Source organism: Perognathus longimembris, chromosome 3, assembly GCF_023159225.1.
Source record: "Perognathus longimembris pacificus isolate PPM17 chromosome 3, ASM2315922v1, whole genome shotgun sequence".
NCBI classification, from domain to species: domain Eukaryota; kingdom Metazoa; phylum Chordata; class Mammalia; order Rodentia; family Heteromyidae; genus Perognathus; species Perognathus longimembris.
In genome coordinates this window covers 10,430,104-10,451,114 of record NC_063163.1, presented here as the reverse complement: position 1 = coordinate 10,451,114, position 21,011 = coordinate 10,430,104, and the positions used below count along the sequence as shown (strand labels likewise).

The 21,011-nt window shown below is 41.0% G+C and overlaps 1 protein-coding gene across 2 annotated transcripts in view; it reads left to right on the top strand.

Moving 5' to 3' along the window:
• Positions 1-416: 416 nt before the first annotated feature.
• The window catches only part of Dnajc3 (DnaJ heat shock protein family (Hsp40) member C3), a 39,826-nt gene continuing 19,231 nt past the window's right edge, over positions 417-21,011 (top strand). For both annotated transcript variants that reach the window (XR_007210311.1, XM_048341173.1), the window contains exons 1-4: positions 417-607; positions 14,104-14,214; positions 17,587-17,711; positions 20,045-20,119. Coding sequence is in view for 1 of the 2 variants with exons in the window: in XM_048341173.1 (XP_048197130.1) it covers positions 526-607; positions 14,104-14,214; positions 17,587-17,711; positions 20,045-20,119 (393 nt within the window). In the remaining variant the exon portion in view is untranslated. The remainder of the gene's footprint in view (positions 608-14,103; positions 14,215-17,586; positions 17,712-20,044; positions 20,120-21,011) is intronic.

Sequence of the window (21,011 nt, the reverse complement as noted above, 5' to 3'; positions counted from 1 at the left end):
GGCCCCGCCCACCCTGGGCGGCCCAGGCCTGCGCATGCGCGTGCGGACTCGGAGGCCGAGGCCGGGACTCCCCCGCGCCTCCCCCGCCCCTCTCTCCAGGCGCTCGGGCCGCCGCCGCCGCTGATACCGCTGGCCCGCGGCAGTTTGGGGGCCGCTGACAGCTCCACCACCTACAGACGCAGCCTCGTCTCGTGCTTCCACGTTATCCTATCAGAGACGGGGCGGGGCGACATCCTGCAAAGCCAATCAGCGCCAACCACGACCCAGGCGAGCCCGGGCCGCCCGCGGCTAGGGGGAAGATGATTGGACCGCGTCGGCGCTCGGGGCGTTGCGTCGCGTCGCCCCGCCCCGCCCACCGCTGCCTTTCCCCAGCCCCTCTGCTGGGCGCCAGACACGGCCGAGGCCTGATTCGAGCGAGCGAGCTGGCGGGCGGACGGCGGGCGGGCGGTCGTAGCTGCAGCCCGGGCGCCGCGCGGGCTGGTGGGCCCCGCACCTTCCTCCTCCGCTTCCCCGGTGCCCTCGGACATGGTGGCCCCCGGCTCTGTGACCAGCCGGCTGGGCGCGGTGTTCCCCTTCCTGCTGGTCCTGGTGGACCTGCAGTACGAAGGTGAGAGCTTGTTCTGGCCCGCCGCCGCCACCGCTGGGCGGGCGGGCGGGCGGAGCGGACTTCCGACCCGGGACCCCGCGCTCCCCTTCCCCGCCGCGCCGGGGCGCGAGGCTCGGGGGGCCGCCCGCGGCCTGGGCCTCCGTCCCCCTGTCCGTCCGTCCGTCCGTCCGGCTGGCTGGGGCGGCGGCCGGCGCTCGGTTCCGGGTTTGTTCCGGGCTCCGGGGGGGGGGGCGGAGGAGATGTGGGGACTGGCGGGCCCGCGAGGCCGGGGCCGCGGGGGTTCCGGAGGCGGAGGCCCGGGATACGCGGGGACCGACCCTGGCTGGTGGGACGGCCGTCCGGTGCTCGGCCCGGCTCGGGTGTGCGGTGCCGGGAGGAGGCGATCATGGTGGCCGGCATGGACACCTTCCTTCCCCTTCGGGGTTCCGAGTGTGCGGGGCGTGGGGCGCGGGCCCCTGCGCCCCACTCTGGAGTTAGGTGGGCTTCCGGAGCCCCCCCTCCCCCCTGAAAGTTTCAGGGCTCCCAGCACGGGGCCTGGGCATTCTTTCAGCTCAGGGTTGGTTCCTACTTTTCTCCAAGTTGTCTGGGGGGTGGGGGGGGCGGGGGGGGACAGAGCCTCTTCAGTTCCACTTGGGTCCAACAGACTGAAATGTTGGCCGCTCCAACGGAATGGAGGAGGAAGGTTGGGTGTCACCCGGGAGGAGTCACCGCGGAACGCCGGCCGAACGCCTGCTCCCAGCGCGCTTCCCGTGCCGGAACATCGGTGACAGCCACCGAGCCCTGCCTGGCACGCGCGCGGGTGTCACTCGCATCACCACGGGATGGTTGGCAAAGGGACTGTCCCATTCAGAGGGAGTGGGAAAACTGGAAATCGTAGAGGGTGGAAAAAACCCGCTGAAAACTGCTCAGGGGTTTTGTGCTTTTTGTTTTGTTGTGTTGTGTTGTGTTGGTTTGGCTTCCTGGTGACCCTATTTTCTTAGAGAACTCCGAACCAGAATGTGTAATGTGACTCTAGTGAGACTTAAGAATTTGACATGGAGACTGCCCCAGAAAATCGACAGAAGTGGAACTTGGAGCAATTTGGCAAGTGCAGTTTGTCTTGCATTTTTTCTGATTTTTGATTCACCCTTCTGCGGTATGTCCAGTTATCATTAATGCTTTATTTTGGACATGTAAGAGAAAGTTGCACATGCTCTATTTAATGTCAGCTTCTAATTTTTTAAGTTACATAGGTGCACGCTTTTTTTTTTTTCTTTTAACGATTTGCTTTTTCCTTTAGCTTGTGGACCACCATTTTGGAATTTGTTCTTTATATGGTCCTGTCTAATCAACACCTCCTTTCTTTACTGTGGTATTTTCGAGAAAATCTCCTTAGAGAGCTTTCTCTCTGGATGAGTTCTTAAAGAGTAGTAGCCAAGTGTAATCTTCAGGCATACTGCCTGCTCCGTACAGGTGGTTGACAGAAAAGATCTGTCAGCCACCTCTTACTCTTGTTATGTAGTGTCATTTCTGCTGCACACATGAGGCACTGAGAGCTTAATTAAAGTTCATCTTGGTTGGAGACATGCCTCATGTAGGTGGCAGCTGAGAAAAATCATCTTGTTAGCCACCAGCAGTCATCAACAGAGAGGTGATTTGCAGATGTTTAATACAAACTTTTGAGTGTACATCAGGAATCAAACATAAAGGCGTTTGTCTGGGATCAAGTGGCTCACGCCCATAATCCTGGTTACTCTGGTAGCTGAGATTCCAGGATTAGGTGTTAAGTTAGCTCAAGTAGGAAAAGTCCATGAGACACTTAACTCCCAATTAATCACCAACAAGCTGGAAGTGAAACTGTGGCCAAAGTGGTAGTAGTAGAGTGACAACCTTGAGGGAAAAAGCTGAGGGACAGTGCCTAGGCCTTGATTTCAACCTTGCATTACTGGCACAAAAAAAAAAAACAAAGCCAAAGCAAGAAACAAAACAAACATAAAGGCTTTTAACAAGACTTCTGTGTACCACTTATGGAGTTTCTGATTTTAGTTAAGTGTGAATAACTAAAATTTTGTATTTCTAAAGTCATACTTTGAAAACTGCAGGGTAATAAATTGATAGAGCAATTCAATATCAGTCTGCTATATATTGGTTGGTGATGACAATATAGGGATAAAAAATAACTTCAGACTTTAGTTAGCAATTAGCGTCTGTTTTCTCAAATAAATTCTCTGTATCTTTCATTAACCTTAAAAGGTTTTGGGAGATCTCTAGGTCAGATGAGTGCCTAATGCTAGGCCTGAGGTTCAGAGCTATTACCTTAGATGGCCTAGTTTTGTTTTTCTGATTTAAAAAGAATCGTTTTTGTTTCTTAGAGTTTCCTGTTGTAATGCAAAGAAGGGAATGTGCATCATGAATTGAAAGACTGATTCTTAGCATCCTCTTTCTTAAAGGCCTTTGAAAAGTTCAAAGCACTAGATTAGAAGTAGTTTTGGAATAGTTTGGAAGAGTATCTAATCTACTTTACTATCCTAATGTGTCTAATCTTTCTTATTCTCATATTACTGAGAACAAAGTCATTTCTAGGCTAATGATTTGTTCTATTTAGTGATTAGGAACACTGAACACCAAACCCTTTTTTCTTTTCCTTTCTTATTGGGCCTATTTTTCCTTACTTCACCGACTTAAACTTACTAAACCATATATTTTGGTCATTGAGAAAGATTAGCTGAAGATCTATATGAATAAAAGATTGTGATACATTTTATTTACTACTAAAAGTATGTTTTGTCTAACAGGATTTCCTTGTCATTAAATATGAAGAGTAAAGAAAGTAATGTAAATGAATGATTTTGAGCAACTTACATAAATTAAGTGTAACAAATGGTCAGAAAATTTCTAGAAGTATTGAAACTTCTTTAGAAAGATAGGCTACCCAGGTATAGTGTCAAATTTCCAGCTTGTCTGATTAGTTAACATTTTCTGAAAGAGGGTTTGGAAATGCAACCATTTTCATTCTGTAGGGGAGAGCAAATTGTGAGATGAGGTGCTTTGCAGTATTAGGTTTTATTTTCCCACATACAGTTACTTGTGTTTAAGTGAGTTGATTGTCATGGTCTTTTAATTAATCAGTCATTTATCTGCTCAGTCTGTGTTCACACAGAAATATGGGAACCTGTTCACCTGCTCTTTAGAACTCAAACATTGCAATCGTAACTTTATTTTTCTCTCCGTGGCTTTAGAAGTCTGCGTGTTTTTCCCTTCCTTCCCTTTACTTTCTTTTTCTCCTTTCCTTTCTGTTCTGTCACTTGAAGTTCTGGAATATGAAAAAGTCAACAAAGGCTTATGATATATGGTACTTTGGTGAAGTATGCATAATATACAATGGATGGTTTAGCCTTAAGAGTTTACAGATGAGGGAAAACAAAGAAAGCATTTGTAAAGTATCTGTTTCCCTTTTACTTCCTTTATTTACATTTATTGGCCCATTACTGTAGTTCACTGTGGTGTTTGTTGTTGCAGATGCTCTTTAATTATTCTCCATCTACCTTGGTTTTATTCACTTGACAAAATGGAACCTATTAAGTATGCTTGCCAACTTGTTTGTTGTACCTCAGTTGAATAAAAACTAACTTTGTAGTTACTCTCATTTTAAGCATATAGTCTTAATCTCAAAAGTACACTCAATGTTGCTAATATTCGTACCGTTCCTTTGTATGTCTGATCTTGAAGTGTATTTCTCTGTACTTAACTCCCAATTTAGGCCTCCCTTTCTTCTCTTCCCTCACCTCATTCTTTTAGACTTTGTCTTTAGATCTCAGCCTCCTGAGTTTTGAGGCTTGAGCAGCTAGCCTGTGGCTTTTTATTTTTATTTATTTATTTTTTATTTTTATTTTTTGGCCAGTCCTGGGCTTGGACTCAGGGCCTGAGCACCATCCCTGGCTTCTTTTTGCTCAAGGCTAGCACTCTGCCACTTGAGTCACAGCGCCACTTCTGGCCATTTTCTATATATGTGGTGCTGGGGAATTGAACCCAGGGCCTCATGTATATGGGGCAAGCACTCTTGCCACTAGGCCATATCCCCAGCCCCTTATTTTTATTTTTTTCAGGTAGGGTTTTACTTTGTAGCTAAGGCTGACCTTGCACTTGCTGTGTAGTCCAGGTTAGCTTTGAACTCATCTTCTTCTTGCCTTAGCCTTACGAGCATTGGATGATACACTTACACCAAAGGTCTTCTTGTTATTTCCTTATGTGATAGAAGGGGCAAATGCTGTGATTTCATGTGGTGGAAGGGCAGAAAGAACCAGGTTGTTTCCTATATCCTTTCATGAGACTTCAGTGCATTCACAACTTAATCACTTGCCCAAATGTCTTAATACTACCACCAAGGGTTAGGTTTCAACACATCAATTTGGGGATAATCGGATTACAGCAGGTTGCTTTTTTCCTTTGTCATCACTTCCTTCCTCTCTACTGGTTCACTACCATTGGCACTCCAAATGCTTTAGTATTTCCTTCTTAAACTCTTCTCTGGTGTAATTTGTACCTCAGGCTACTGTGTTGTAATTTTGGTTCATTTGATAACAGAATTTTAAAGAGCTGGTGGTAGTTTTCAGTCTCTGTCTATTTTTCTTCTGTTATTTTCATTGTATATGGTTACTACTGACAGTAAAGCCTTATATATCTGATTCTTATTTCCTTCAGCCTCTGTATCTTAATTTCCCTTTTTTTTTTTTTTTTTTTTTTTGCCAGTCCTGGGCTTTGGACTCAGGGCCTGAGCACTGTCCCTGGCTTCTTCCCGCTCAAGGCTAGCACTCTGCCACTTGAGCCACAGCACCGCTTCTGGCCGTTTTCTGTATATGTGGTGCTGGGGAATCGAACCTAGGGCCTCGTGTATCCGAGGCAGGCACTCTTGCCACTAGGCTATATCCCCAGCCCTTAATTTCCCTTTCTATTAGCAGGTTCCCAATGTATCAGTTGCTTTCACTTCCAAATGTAAAACCCATTTTGGACTAAGTGTCTTTATTTTGGCTCTTGCTATACAGTCTGGAAAGTCGTCTGTCAGATCCCCCAATAAACAATCAAGTTTCGCAGAGCCTTCTTGACATGCCATGTAAAATGTGGCCTCTAGTTAATACCGTCCTTTTACCTACATGTGTTTTCTTACCTAGACAACAGTATCTGAATGATCTGATTTGTTTTACTTATGTGTCTTGTAAAACATATGTACAAGACACCCCTCCCCGCTACCAGCTCCAACATGGTTCTCTAATCTTTGCCTCCCATTTGTCTAGGTTATGGGCCTGAGTCACTGTTCTGGGCCTCATGTCTTATATATATATGTTAAGACTTTTGCTAATTTTTAAAAATAAGTACTACCCAATGATCTTCAAGCTTGAGAAAATCTGAAAATCAGTGTACATTCTATAATACAACTTTCCTTAGTTCACCACAGTTTTTTCTATTCTTCCAGTTCATTTTCTACACTCAAGTCAAAGCAGTCCTTTAAAAGTATAAATCATGGAGCTGGGAATGTGGCCTAGTGGTAAAGTACTGGCTTCACATACATGAAGTCCTGAGTTCAATTCCTCAGCACCACATATATAGAAAAAGCCAGAAGTAGCACTGTGCTCAAGTGGTAGAGTGCTCGCCTTGAGCGAAAAAGAAGCCAAGGACAGTGCTCAGGCCCTGAGTTCAAGTCCCAGGACTGGTATTATATATATATATATATGTCAGTTTTTCAATTCTTTCTTAAATCCCATGCTAATGGCTTATTTTCAAACTTGGAGTACAAATCTAAGGTTCTTAGTGTGGCCTGTAGTATCCAGTATAATCTTAAGCTTGTTTAAGTCCTGTGTTCTTCCTTGTTTGCTGTACTGGAACTATTCTTTTTTTTTATTTATTAAATTTTGTTGACAAGGTGTTGTGCAAAAGGGGCACAGTTACATAATAGGTCAGTGAGAACATTTCTTGTGATATCTTACACCCTGTTTTTCTTTCTCTTCCCTAGATCAGGTAGGCATATATACAATACCCAGTGTACCAAAAACATATACAGTAGCCATGTGGCATATGCCAAAGGAAATTCACCTAGAACTTTAAATATAACGTCAACAATAGAGTTTGCTTATCCTTGTCTTATATGATCATACATATATATAGCTTTTGAGCTATTGTGATCCACTGAGAGGTCTATTTTAGAACTTTTTATGTTTAGTAGTTGTTTGGTTTTAGTTACATAATGTAAGGTCGCTTACCCACACCTGTGGGAAATACCATTTGACAAGAAGTTTTTTGTTTTGCAGACCTGGTCTCTACTGTCTCCCCCTCCCCCCTCCTTAACAGTCATATATCAAGGAGATCATGCCCCTTTGTTTTCTGTGTTCTAGGCTTGTCTCGCTCAACATTATTTATTCAAGTTCTGACCATTTCCCTGCAAATACCAATATTTTTATCATTTCTAATCGCTATGTAGTATTCAATTGTGTATAGGTACCACAATTTTTGGATCCATTCATCTGTAGAGGGGCATCTGGGTTGTTTCCATATTTTGGCTATTGTGAATTGTGCAGCGATAAACATGGATGTGCAGATGTCTTTTTGATATCCTGAGATCTGTTGTTCAGGATAGATGCCTAGGAGTGGTATGGCTGGGTCATAGGGTAGGTCTACGTTGAGTTTTTTGAGGAACCTCCATACTGTTCTCCAAAGTGGTTGTACTAATTTGCATTCCCACCAACAATGGAGAAGGGTTCCTCTTTCCTGGCATCTCCTCCAGCATTTGTTGTTGCCTGAGTTCAGAGTATAGGCCATTCTAACTGGAGTGAGGTGTTATCTCAGGGTTGTTTGTATTTGCATTTCCATTACTGCCAGGGATGTTGAACATTACCTCATATGTTTCTTTGCCATTTTTATCTCTTCCCTTGTCTCTCTTTAGCTCCTTTGCCCATTTAATAATTGGTTTACTGGGCTTGGAGGGGGTTAGTTTTTTGAGTTTTCAGTAGATGACAGATATTAGGCCTTTGTCTGTTGCTGTGCTGGTGAAGATCCTTTCCCATATGGTTGGCTGTCTTTCTAGTTTAGTGGCTATGTCTTTAGCTGTGCAGAAACTTTTTATTTTGTGGTAGTCCTATTTGTCGAGACTCTCCCCTATCTGTTGTGCCCCTGGGACTCTTATTCAGGAAGTTCTTTCCTGTACCTATAAGTTCTAGCGTCTTTTCTACTCTGTCCTTCAGTAGTTTCAAAGATTCAGGTCTGATGTTGAGGTCCTTGATCTATTTTGAGTTGATCTTGGTGCATGGTGATAGGCTTGGGTCTACTTTGAGTTTTCTACATATGGCTGCCCAGTTTTCCTAGCACCAGTAGTTGAAGAGGCTATGTTTCTTCCATTGTATGTCTTTAGCTCCTTTGTCGAATATCAGCTGACTGTAAGAATGTGGCTTTATTTCTGGGTCTTCTATTCCATTGGTCTTCAGGTCTGTTTTTATACCAATATGTACTGGAACTATTCTTTAGTTCCTTGAAGTTAAGCTTAGTCCTACTGGGTCCTTTGCACTGGTTTTGTGTCTCTTGTATGGTTGTGGTTTTTGCATGATCAGAATTTCTTGTCATGTAAGAGTTGTTATCAGTATTTTAATTTCAAACATTATCTTCTCAATCAGCCTTTGAGTATCTGTAATAAGTACTCCTTTCCTCAGGCATTCTGTCACCTTAGTATTATAGTACTTAAGAAATTATCTTGTTTATATCTTATTCTCTGCTGTATCTCCTTGCTACACCTGTGAATGCATGGATACCTTTGCCCTCTGCTGCTGTGTTGTTTTTTTTTTTGTGGGGGGGTCATGGGGCTTGAACTCTGGGCCAGGCCTGGCTGTCCCTGAGTTCTTTTGCTCAAGTGCTCTAACTTGTAGTTTTCTGGTGATTGATTGGAGTCCTGCTTGTATTGGCTTTTTTTTTTTTTTTGGCCAGTCCTGGGCCTTGGACTCAAGGCCTGAGCACTGTTCCTGGCTTCTTTTTGCTTAAGGCTAGCACTTGGCCACTTGAGCCACAGCGCCACTTCTGGCTGTTTTCTGTATATGTGGTGCTGGGGAATTGAACCCAGGGATTCATGTATATGAGACAAGCACTCTTGCCACTAGGCCATATCCCCAGCCCCTTGTGTTGGCTTTTAACTGCCATCCTCAGCTCTCAGCTCCTTGTGTTGGCTTTTAACTGTCATCCTCAGCTCTCAGCTCCTTAGTAGCAAGGATTACAGGCTTGAGCCACTATGGGCTCGTGTGTGTGTGTGTGTGTGTGTGTGTGTGTGTGTGTGTGTGTGTGTGTGTGTATTAAATGGATGTTGCATCCTTTGCACTCTTAAGAATGCAAGTTATACTAATTTGTAGATTTTTTTTCTATTTCATTACTAATTTTGTTCCCTTAATTCTGTTTGGTTTTCGGTTCTTTAAGAGTTGGTTTGTAAGCTTTGCATTTCAGAAGTGTATATTGCTAGTAGTCTGCTGACTGTAAGGAAGTGCTTGCATACCTGATTGAATGTTAGCAGATCTAGTCAGCTGTCTTGTTCTAGTCTCTGAAGTCCACATCATTTAGCATTCTATTTTCTATGTGAGAAACAAATTCTCCTATCCAGTTTCTCTACACTGAAGGTATTAAGAAGGGGACTTATTTATTTATTTTTTTTTTGCCAGTCCTGGCCTTGGACTCAGGGCCTGAGCACTGTCTCTGGCTTCTTTTTGCTCAAGGCTAGCACTCTGCCACTTGAGTCACAATGCCACTTCTGGCCATTTTCTGTATATGTGGTGCTGGGGAATCGAACCCAGGGCTTCATGTATATGAGGCAAGCGCTCTTGCCACTAGGCTATATCCCCAGCGGGAACTTAAATTTTTTTTCAAGATTTAAACACTAAAATCATGAAAATACTTCAAAAATAGAATAGAGAATTGGATAGTCGTGAAAGCCACTGTTTGCTATTGGGTAGCTTCAGAGATTGTCAGGACCTAGGTAGTGTTGTCTGTTCTGTCATTCCTTTCTTCAAGATAGTTGTAAAGTCAACCCCATTCATCATACTAGGGGCCGGCACTATAATGTAATGTTACAGAAGAGTAGACTGTCTCTTAGAAGAATCAGTGAGGAGAATCCTCAGGGGTTGGGATTTCTTCTTCTTCTTCTTCTTCCTCTTCCTCTTCCTCTTCCTCTTCCTCCTCGTCCTCGTCCTCGTCCTCGTCCTCATCCTACTGGGGCTTGAACTCAAACATGGACACTGCCCCTGAGCCTTTCCTTTCAATGGAGTACTTTGCTACTTCCTGCTTTTGGTGATTAATTGGAGATAAGAGTCTTAGGGACTTTCCTGCTTGGACTTGGTTCCAAATGGTGGCTTCCTGAGTAGATAGATTAGAGGTGTGAGCCACCTGCACCAGGCTTTCCACTCCTTTTTTGAATGTGGCTCCTTTATTCATCTTTGTTTTAAATATATACTTAGTAACATTTGTTAAATGAAACAGTTTCTATAATCATTATATGAAGCAGGCTATATTTTTTGGTTATAGTAAGGAAATAGAAGTAACTGCAGGTGATCCTACCTGAATATAACCAGTCTCTGAATCTCTTTGCATTGAGAATTTCCACAGAGCATTAGCATATATTATCATAATTATATCATCCTGTACTTTATTTTTATCTGTAAAGGTAGTGAGGATTTATTCAAAGGAAATTACAAAGATAAATATAAGGGTCACTGTAGTTGGATTCCTACAGCAGGAGAGACGTGCCTCATTATTTTAAATGGGAAAAATAACAATGAATTACCAGCCTACTGAAGTATTGAGAACCCTCAACTAATTCCTCCTAATGCTAGCAACCCTTGTTTTTCTGTTTTGGTGGTGCTGGGGCTCAACTTCAGGCTTGTGCTTGCTAGACAGGTGCTCTGTCACTAGACCCATGTCTCCAGCCTTCTTAAATGATCCAGACGTTTTCAAATTATACCTCAAACAAATAGGGCCTGGAGAATGCTAAGTTTTTGAGGTTGTCAAAGTTAGTTTCCTCTTTCCCATCTTGAGGAGGGAGTAGTGGCTTTCTTCCACCCTTTTGTTATTTTGGTAGGTTATGAATTAAATTGATGTAAGACAGCATCAAGAAAAAAATTCTATGGCTGTGTATGCACAGAATTTCTGTGCATAAGATCTAGAAAAGAGTCACAGGACTGAAAACTCGGTTTGGTAGATCCTCCCATAATCAGTTGAAGAAGCAACTCTATGGGAAGTAATGAAAAACAAAATTCAATAATTGGAGCAGAATGTGAGCAGTTCCTGATGTTAGAAAATAGCCAGTCAAAAAGACTTCTTTCGGCTGGGAATATGGCCTAGTGGCAAGAGTGCTTGTCTTGTATACATGAGGCCCTGGGTTCAATTCCCCAGCACCACATATACAGAAAATGGCCAGAAGTGGCGCTGTGGCTCAAGTGGTAGAGTGCTAGCCTTGAGCAAAAAGAAGCCAGGGACAGTGCTCAGGCCCTGAGTCCAAGGCCCAGGACTGGCACCAAAAAAAAAAAAAAGACTTCTTTCTAGGTGTTGGGCTTTTGCAACTTGAATGTGTCTAGTCTGTCTAAATGGCTTACAGACAATTGGCACAAGGGTATCCATACACGAACTGTGTGGTGCTCTTTCTGACATTCATGGCGGATCATTCAACTTCAGCTTGCAGAGTACTGTTTGAGAAGAGAACAGTTTTTATTATTAGCGACTTTAAGACCAAAGGTACAAGTAATTGATAACTGGTTTGGCTTGTCATTAACCAGATATTACAGAAAATGTGAAGAATTCAGAGTCTAGACCAGGTTATAGGTAGAACAGCAAAATCTCAACAACACTGGAATTTATTAAAGTGTTCTGCTGGAACATAATTCTCCTCTACTTGTTTATTGGAGTCCCACAAGTACTTACTCTGGTAAGACACTATAGATTAGGAATGCAGAAAGCTAGTAAAACTACTTTGTTGAGTAGGAGAAATAGCAAGATAAATCTTATTCAGCTTTTTCCTATATTAGATGAAATAATGAATTTAGTTGATGGTGGTGTCTAAAATGGCAGCAGGGACTCAGCTAGTTGCTCTGGTTATCTTCCTGGACACCTAGTCTTTCGCTGTGTGACCTGCTCCTCTAGACTGTTGATAAAAGCTGTGTGCAGTCTTCTCTTGTTTTTATTTCCACTGCTGCAGCCCTACAGCATCATTTGCCCTCTTGCTTTCCTTCTTCTTCTCTAGCTGTTTATTAGAACCACTCAAATCGTGTACTCCATAATGAATACACCATAATGGCAAAGAGAGCAAGCTGAAATACTGGTTTTCTATTTCTCTGAAAGCCTTCTCAGCTTGATGGCATATAGGCACTTAAATGCAATGGAGAAAGCACTGATTTAAATCAGCAAACACCTTATTATTGTTTTCAGTGCTTCCTGGCTATCTTCCTGAACCAAGGTTTCTCCGTTCTTTGTTTCAACAAATGATGGCATTTTTCACTTTAGATTTTTATTACTATAAATAACTTGTGCAACAGGCTTCATTGTGGTATTGATAACATGTATGTAATGTACTTTGATGAAATTTACTCCATCTATATTATTCTTTCTTAATCCCTTTTTTGCATTTTCTGGTAGGTTCCGTACATACATGTATATAATGTTCTATAATCTTCATACCTTTCATCACTCTCTTCATTCCTCCTTACCCAACATGTTGGTTTACACCACCCCAAAAAGTCCTTCCTTTACAATATCATACCAAATGATGGTATTTTATGATTAAAGTTTAAATGCTTTCTTTGGGGCTGGGATATGGCCTAGTGGCAAGAGTGCTTGCCTCATATACATGAAGCCTTGGGTTCAATTCCCCAGCACCACATACACAGAAAACAGCCAGAAGTGGCACTGTGGCTCAAGTGGCAGAGTGCTAAAAAAGAAGCCAGGGACAATGCCAGGCCCTGAATCCAAGTCCCAGGACTGACTAAATAAATAAATAAATAAATAAAATAAATTTATTAAATGTTTTGAGACCTAGAGATTTACTCCATTCTCTTGAGGTCCTTGAGCTATATACATGTTAATAATTTTTTTCCTCTTTTTAATCTGTTTTATATTACAGAGAAGCCCAGTTAAGAACTATGAAAGATAAAAAGAAAATGATTTGTTTTCCCTTAGCCACCATTTTAACACTTGAACTATGGTGACTGCAACTAAGTTCTAAATTTTCTTTAGCTGTAGGTGTTAGGCACCTTCCCTTGCCTTCAATTGACAAATGCATATAATGTCCTTAGCATCCTGTTTCATATTTTCCATCACAATACTCCAGTTTATATTTCTCCAGCATGTTACTAAATGTATCACAAAGTTGAAGGAATTTTAGAGCTCACTCTTAATACCTATTATCTGGATTCTACTATTAGTGTTTTATAATCAGACTTAAAAAATATCCATTGGGACATTTCTATGTTAATTCTTTTTTAAAATTAGCTTATACTTAGTTACACAGGGAAGATTTCATTGTTACAGCTCTACATATTAAGCCTACTTTTGAAAAAAAATTCAAAACAACATCAGTATGCATGTCCCCACATACTTAAGCATCCATCTCACCAAGTTTTTTTCTATTAAATTAACATGCGATGAAGCATTCATATTTTAATGTGTACTTGTTGAACTTTTTTTTTTTTTTGGCCAGTCCTGGGCCTTGGACTCAGGGCCTGAGCACTGTCCCTGGCTTCTTCCCGCTCAAGGCTAGCGCTCTGCCACTTGAGCCACAGCGCCGCTTCTGGCCGTTTTCTGTATATGTGGTGCTGGGGAATCGAACCTAGGGCCTCGTGTATCGAGGCAGGCACTCTTGCCACTAGGCTATATCCCCAGCCCCTTGTTGAACTTTTATTTGTTTTGTTTTTGTTGCCAGTCTTGGGGTGTTGACTCAGGGCCTGAGCACTGTCCCTGGCTTCTTTTTGCTCAAGGCTAGCACTCTGCCACTTAAGCCACAGTGCCACTTCTCGCCATTTTCTATATATGTGGTGCTGGGGAATCCAACCCAGGGTTTCATGTATATGAGGCAAGCACTCTTGCCACTAGGCCATATTCCCAGCCCCCTTGCTGAACTTTCATAACTGTGTATATACCTGTATAACCCTCTATCAAGGTTAGACACTAGTGCCTGCTCATTAAATTTGCCTGCTTATTATAGCAGGCCTTTTTAATAATCTCATTCTTCAGAATATTTCCACTACTACTGTTAGGCAGTTTTCCTTTTGTTTTGTAGACTGGTAGTATTTCAACTGGGTAGATTGAATGAAGGTCTATTTAGAGATTGCTTATACTCTATAAAATGAACTACTGTTTGTGTTTTATTGTTACTTTTTCTAGGTTTTTTTTTCAGCTTCTGTGACTTTTCTCATCTTAAGTAGATGACTAAGCCAGATAATTGTTTTTATTTTTTAGAACTAAACCTTGGTGTATCGAATATTAACAGATTTTTAAACATTTGTTTTTAGGTGCTGAATGTGGAGTAAATGCAGATGTTGAGAAACATCTTGAATTGGGCAAGAAGTTACTTGCAGCTGGACAGCTAGCTGATGCTTTATCTCAGTTTCATGCTGCAGTAGGTTTGTATCATAAACCAACCCATTCTGTGGCTGTCTTAGTGAATACTAATCAATAGTCTTTTTATGGAGAACATTTTAAGTAGGTACTTGTTCATGTTAACCAAAAGATCAAAATACTTTCAGGATTCTGGTGTAATATTAATGTATATGTATCTAGCATAAGAGGTAATCAAGGCCTACTACTGTTAAGTATCTAGAATAATTTGATTTCTATAAAAAAAACTCTTCTCAATATTTTATATAGTGTTCTGCCTTTGTAAGAAAATTTTCCTGATTAATTTTTTTGATGCCTTGGATTGACAATATAGTCATTAGTCTATTTGGTAGATTCTGCTGTGCATTCCCTCTTTAATTTTGATCAAATTCCAACTGCCCCTCATGATATGAGTTGCTTCTTTTTACTGCTTGTTCCTTGTAGCATCAACTTTTATTTCTGCTTCTAATCTGTCATGACACCCACAAATAAGATAGCAGAATAAACAGAGACTAAGTGAGGACTTGAAGAGTTTTCTTTGAGTCACAATATAGCCTTTTATCCCAGGACTGTCTGACACTGACTTTCCTCAGAACCCTTTTTTATTTATCTGTTTGTCTCTTTGATTTGAGATAGTTAAAAGTGATGGGTCAGGCTGGGAATATGGCCTAGTGGCAAGAGTGCTTGCCTCATATACATGAAGCCCTGGATTCGATTCCCCAGCACCACATATATAGAAAATGGCCAGAAGTGGTGCTGTGGCTCAAGAGGCAGAGTGTTAGCCTTGAGCAAAAAGAAGCCAGGGACAGTGCTCAGGCCCTGAGTCCAAGCCCCAGGACTGGCAAAAAAAAAAAAAAAAAAATGTTTTGATGGTACTGGGCTTTAAACTCAGGACTTCCTAGGCAGATGTCACTGTGCCAGCCAAAATGTAAAAAATGTTTTGAAATTTGATACCTGTGTCTCTGGAAATTAAGACGTTTCTAAAAATCAGTGTATGTTCATAGAGTTTTTTTAATTTTTTAAAACGATTAACGATGTAGAGTGTTAGGGTTAACTCACCATGAGAATTGATACTTACTGATCTCTAAGGACCATTTAGCATATGACTACTTCATTATTAATTCAACATTTTGGCGATTCAGCTTGTCTTCAGTATTGCAACTCTGTTGTTTCAGCTTTTTTTCTGTTAATTATTTTTGCAAAAAGCATGTTTTAAAAGTCTTACCTGTGGCTGGGAACATGGCTTAGTGATAGAGAGCTTGCCTAGCATGCATGAAGACCTGTGTTTGATTCCTCACTACCACATAAACAAAAAAACCCAGAAGTAGTGCTATGGTTCAAGTAGTAGAGTGCTATCCTTGAGCAAAAGAAGCTCAGGGACAGTGGTAGGCCCTGAGTTCAAGCCTGAGGACTGGCAAACAAACAAAAACTCTATAAAAGTCTTGCATGTTTCATTAAGAATATTTGCAGAAATTTATACCTCCCTAATCTTATAGCTTTATTATTTGCCCCTTTAGCATCACATTTAGCAGGAACATGCAGGCACATTGCTAAAACAGTTCAAAATGAAAACTTTTGGTTCACTGCTGCAAGACTTCTTCAGATGATTTTCCCCAAATCCTCAGTGGGTTAATCACTGAAATGTGCCAACCATAAAGCTGCATCATGTAATTTACTGGTGAAATTGAACAACAGAGAACCTGAGGTAACGCTAGTCCTTTCCCAGTTGGAATGCAGTGTCATTTGGTTCATCGTGGTCCGGCTCTCACGTGGGGTGTACATTCCTTCCATTTCTGAGGAAGACAGATGGAGTTTGAGAACAGTTACCATTTTTTAGTTTAGGTAAAATGGTATGTGATGGGAATATTCAGTAGATGGTGCTGGGTTCTTGTGGCCATTGGAGCTCTTCCGAGAAACGTGTGCTAAACAGAAAAGAACTGTGAGCTCTCTAGTTCTGTTGGCCAATTTATCAAAGATTACATCTTCAGCATAGCCTAACATGTTAAGTGCTTTAGGTCATCTGATAAGTTATGAGCACCTGTGAGTGAGTACTTAGCTTACTAACAGTGATTAATACACATCTCCTCCCTTGTAAACTAGTAAACTGTACAGTTACTATTAAGTACTATCAGAGCTTTTATTTCTGTTTTTTGAGATGTCTTGCTATGTGTCCCTGGTTGGCCTCCAACTTGTGATCCTCCTACCTTAGCCTCCCAGCCCGAGGTTAAATTCCTCCTCTGATTTTGTAGGTGTTGAGCAAGGAAGAATCAGCTGGAAATGGAGTCCATCCTACTTTCCTCCTTTCAAATGTTATCTTTTGTCTCTCTAGCTTCCTTCTTATTTTCTTCCATTCTCTTTCTTGGTCTTTAAGGCCTATATCTTTCTTCACTACCATCTTAGTGTTCGTTGGGAAGCAGAGGTTGTGTACTCAGTATACCAATTCAGTCAGAAGCCTATAATTTATAAAATATTGTAAATGAGCACAAAATTCTTATTTTTTTTTTGCCAGTCCGGGGACTTGAACTCAGGGCCTGAGCACTGTCCCTGAGCCTCTTTGTGCTCAGGGTTAGTGTTCTACCACTTCCAGATTTTTCTAAGTAGTTTATTGGAGGTAAGAGTCTCATGAACTTTCCTACTCAGGCAGGCTATGAACCATGATCCTCAGATCTCAGGCTCCTGAGTAGCCAGGGTTACAAGTGCGAGCCACTTACGTCCCACTTAGAGTCCCTATTAAGCAGTGGGAAAGACAGACTGAATTGCATACTTTCAAAAGTTACATGAGTTAAATAGAGTTAATTTCTAGACCAGAGTTTTGCAAATTTTTCCCTGAGGAGAAAGCAGTGAATCTTTCCCTATGTTTTCCTTATTCCTTTTCTGTTCTTTTTTTCTTCCTTTGACAGTTCTTTAAACATACGAGAGACATTCTGAACTCAAGTCTGTGGTTTGGATTTGGTTTTGGACCCATATGTAATGATCCTATTTGACCTCGTTTATTTGCAATGATATTTCTGAGTAACCTCAATTTTCATGTGTATAAATATGTATGCATATGTATACATATTATATGTGTATGTTTTAGGAGGTACAGGGAGAGAGCCTAGGGCTTTGTGTATGTGAAACATGTACTATATGTACGACTACCACTGACTATACCCCAGACTCTTCATGACTTATTTTTTATGAAAGCATTCTTTTCTTAGTGCTTTTCTTTTTTCTTTTTCTTTCTTTTCTTAAATGCGGTAATGGGGATTGAACCTAGGACTTTGTACGTGATAGGTAAGCTAAATCACTTACCTATATTCCAAGCCCTCATTGCTTTAATAGGATTGGCAACCAAAATTGTTCAGGTGATTGGTTTTGAATACATTATTGACAACTAGTATTATTTTAATTTTCAGATGGTGACCCTGATAACTATATTGCATACTATCGGAGAGCTACTGTATTTTTAGCTATGGGTAAATCAAAAGCAGCACTTCCTGATTTAACTAAAGTGATTGAATTGAAGATGGATTTCACTGCAGTAAGTATATCTAACCTTAGGGCAGTTTCAGGGAACTTGAAAGAGGTTATTGGTTTCTTATAGAATAGTTTGGCATATGAGGCATAGCTGAAGGGTAGCAAAGCTACTTTGATGAGTTGAGTGGAAGAAGAGAAATTCAAAGGCCTTACAATATCTGGTCACAGAATTCACTTGTACTTCCACTTGGAAGGCTGTTAGGAGAATCTCTGTAACCCAGACATTCAGTAGTGCGGGCAGCAAAACCGGATGATGATTCCACAGCAGCCATAAATACCAACCCAACCAAAGTCTGTGTAACTCAAGTTCTGCATGAAAGTGAACAGGGGGTAGAAGAAGCGAATATTTCAGAAGTTTGGCAATGGTATTTTCTTTGCAGTGTGAATGAAGGCAAGATGTGAGGTGTCATATGATGCCCAGTTAAAAGGCTGAGACTGTACCAAGAAGAGCCAATTGGCTTGATTCAGAAATAGTTTTGGTGAGGATACCATACTGAATTAGCAAGGTTCTTCTTGGAATCAATGTTCAAGTTTCAGAGAAAGTTCCACTCTAATGCTGCTGTAGCTTGAAGATTGGCAGTTCATTTTACGGGTTGGGATAGATGTGCATGAGAATTCATTTTGTGAGTGTATTTGGTATGTTTATGATCACTCTGACCAAATACTTGAAGAGCATCAGGGGGAAAGAATTGTTTTTATCTTGGTTTCAGAGATTTCAGTCCATAGTGCTTGACTCTGTGATTTTGGGTCCAGGTGAGGTGGAACATTGTAGTGGAGCATGTGGAGGAAGAGGCAGATCACCTCTTGGCAGACAGGAACTAGAGGCAAAAGTACAGGAAGGGTCTCCAGTGCTATCCTTCCAGGGACCCGCTTCGTTCTCTAGACCCCACCCAAAATGGTGCCATGGGCTGGGACCCAGCCTTCCACACATGGACCTGTTGGGGACATTTCAAATTCACACCGTAACAGTAGGACAGAGGTGAAGTTTTCAGAGGCAGGTAATGAGTTAGAAGGCTTCAAAAGTAATTTGGTTGGCTATTTTATTATGTCCTGCCATATCCATAAACAAATTTGAGATATTTGATGAGATGTGGAGTGAATGTTTGAGGTGAAATGTATTATTTTTATATGTAATTCCCAATGTCAACTTTTTATTCAATCTGTTACTTTACATAGTAAAACACAACCTTTCACAAAAGTTAAGTAGTTAATTTTCTTAGACTATGATTAGCTGTTAGGTAGTTGAAATGGCTGCCAGTGTGCTTTCTATGCATTTAACAGCAGATTAGGAAAATTTTATGTGCTGTAAAAGTAATGGTTCAATTTTGAATATCAGTATGGTTTCTGTTTTCTGGAAGATGTTCCCTAGAGTGCTGGCCTCCTCGGACAGGAATATCAGAGAAGGGGGTGAAGAGGTATTGTGATTGTAGTAAATGTTTACATTAAAAGTTAATTAAAAAACCAAGCTATTCTGGAGCTTTGACAGGTAAAGATTCAAGTAAAACATTACTTTTAATGGAAAAAGTTATTATGATGGCAAAAAGTAAAACTTGAGATATAATTCACACACCATCAGATTCAAAATTTTCAAGTACTCAGGGCTTCTTTGTATACGTACTATGTTGTTTGATCATTGCCACTGTCCTGTTCTAGGACCTTTTTTTTTTTCCCCACTCAAAACAAACCTTGAAGCAGAGCACCTTGAAGCTCAAGCCTGTAAGCTCAAGCTACTTGGGAGCTGGCGATCTGGGGATTGTGGTGTGAAACTAGCCCAGGCATAAAGTTCTTCAGACTCATTTCAATCGGTTGCTAGGAGCAGTGGCACTCGCCTGTCATCCCAACAACAAAGGAAAGTGTAAATAGGATCACAGTTCAGGCTGGCATGGGTATAAAGCTTGCCTCTATCTTGCATATAATTGCCACAAAAAGGGATAGGTAGAATGACTCAAGCAGCTGAATAACTCAAGTAGTGAGGCCTCGTTCAAATCACCATACTCATCCCTCCAAAGAAGCAAAACCAAAAAACCATATCTATTAGCAGTCACTTCCCATTTTTACCCTAGTCTCTAGTAACCATTTATAAAATGAATGTGCCTATTGGTTTTTTTTTTTTTGGTTATACATTTTTCAGTGTTCTTGGGCTGAGCAAAATATATTTCTATGGACACATACTTCAACAAAAAATACATATATTCATTGATTCCAGAAGTTATTCATACCGTACCAAGTCAAATTGAGCAATGGAAAAATAAATTATTGAATTAGATCTGTTTTTTGTGTTTATAGAATATTCAGAAATGCAGTCCCAGCTCAACCTTCCCCTTGCTTTTTCTCTAGGCAAGATTACAGAGAGGTCATTTATTGCTCAAACAAGGAAAACTTGATGAAGCAGAAGATGATTTTAAAAAAGTGGTAAGTTTAATTTTTACATGGTTCTATGAAAATGGTTATTTTGGGAGAACATATTGGATCTGTTTATACCTTGGTATCAAAACATGTAATTGTATTTCCTAGCTAAAATGGAAAATTTAAAGATGTAAGAAGCATAATTCCTGAATTACTATTTGGTGACTGGATATTTTGTGTCAAGGATCACAGGAACAGTTGGCAGGTGAAGTGTGCACAGTCAGCATGGGATTCTGACTCGTTTATGTAACTCCGTTATTCTGCTTTGTCCTGCACAATCATAGAGGTGCTATTCTTCATGAAGTCCTCTAAGGATATGAGAGACTCTTCATTTGACTTAATTTGGGTTTTGTAATCTCATCTATTAAAGCTACCTTACAGAGTGTAAGGTGCTTTGGATTTGTTGAAAGGATATTATAGATTATGTGCCAGTGAGAAGGCTTTTTTGAGGAACCTCCATACTGATTTTCATATTTGCTGTACTAATGTGTATTCCCACTAAACAGTGGGAAAAAGACCGTCATTTTGGTTGTAGCTAATTTAAGGTCAGGTATCTTTAGTAAGATACTCAGTCACCTTCCATGGTAGTAAGTGTCAGTTGGGAGCATCCGAAATAAATTAGGTTCCCTTAGCCTTGAGGCACATCCCGATCTGGACTATAGTAGACACTCAGGTTGTCTTTATGCCTTGGCTATATTGTGAGTAGTGGTGCTGCAATAAATACAATAGTGCACATAATTTTATGAGGTCATTTCATTTCCTTAGTACATGTACCTAGGAGAGGAATTCCTGGGTCATACAGTAGTTTTAGTTTTAATTTTAAAAGAAAACTGCATACTGGTCCAGAAATATGGTATCAATTTCCATTCCTACGACCAGAGTTCTTTATTTCTCCACC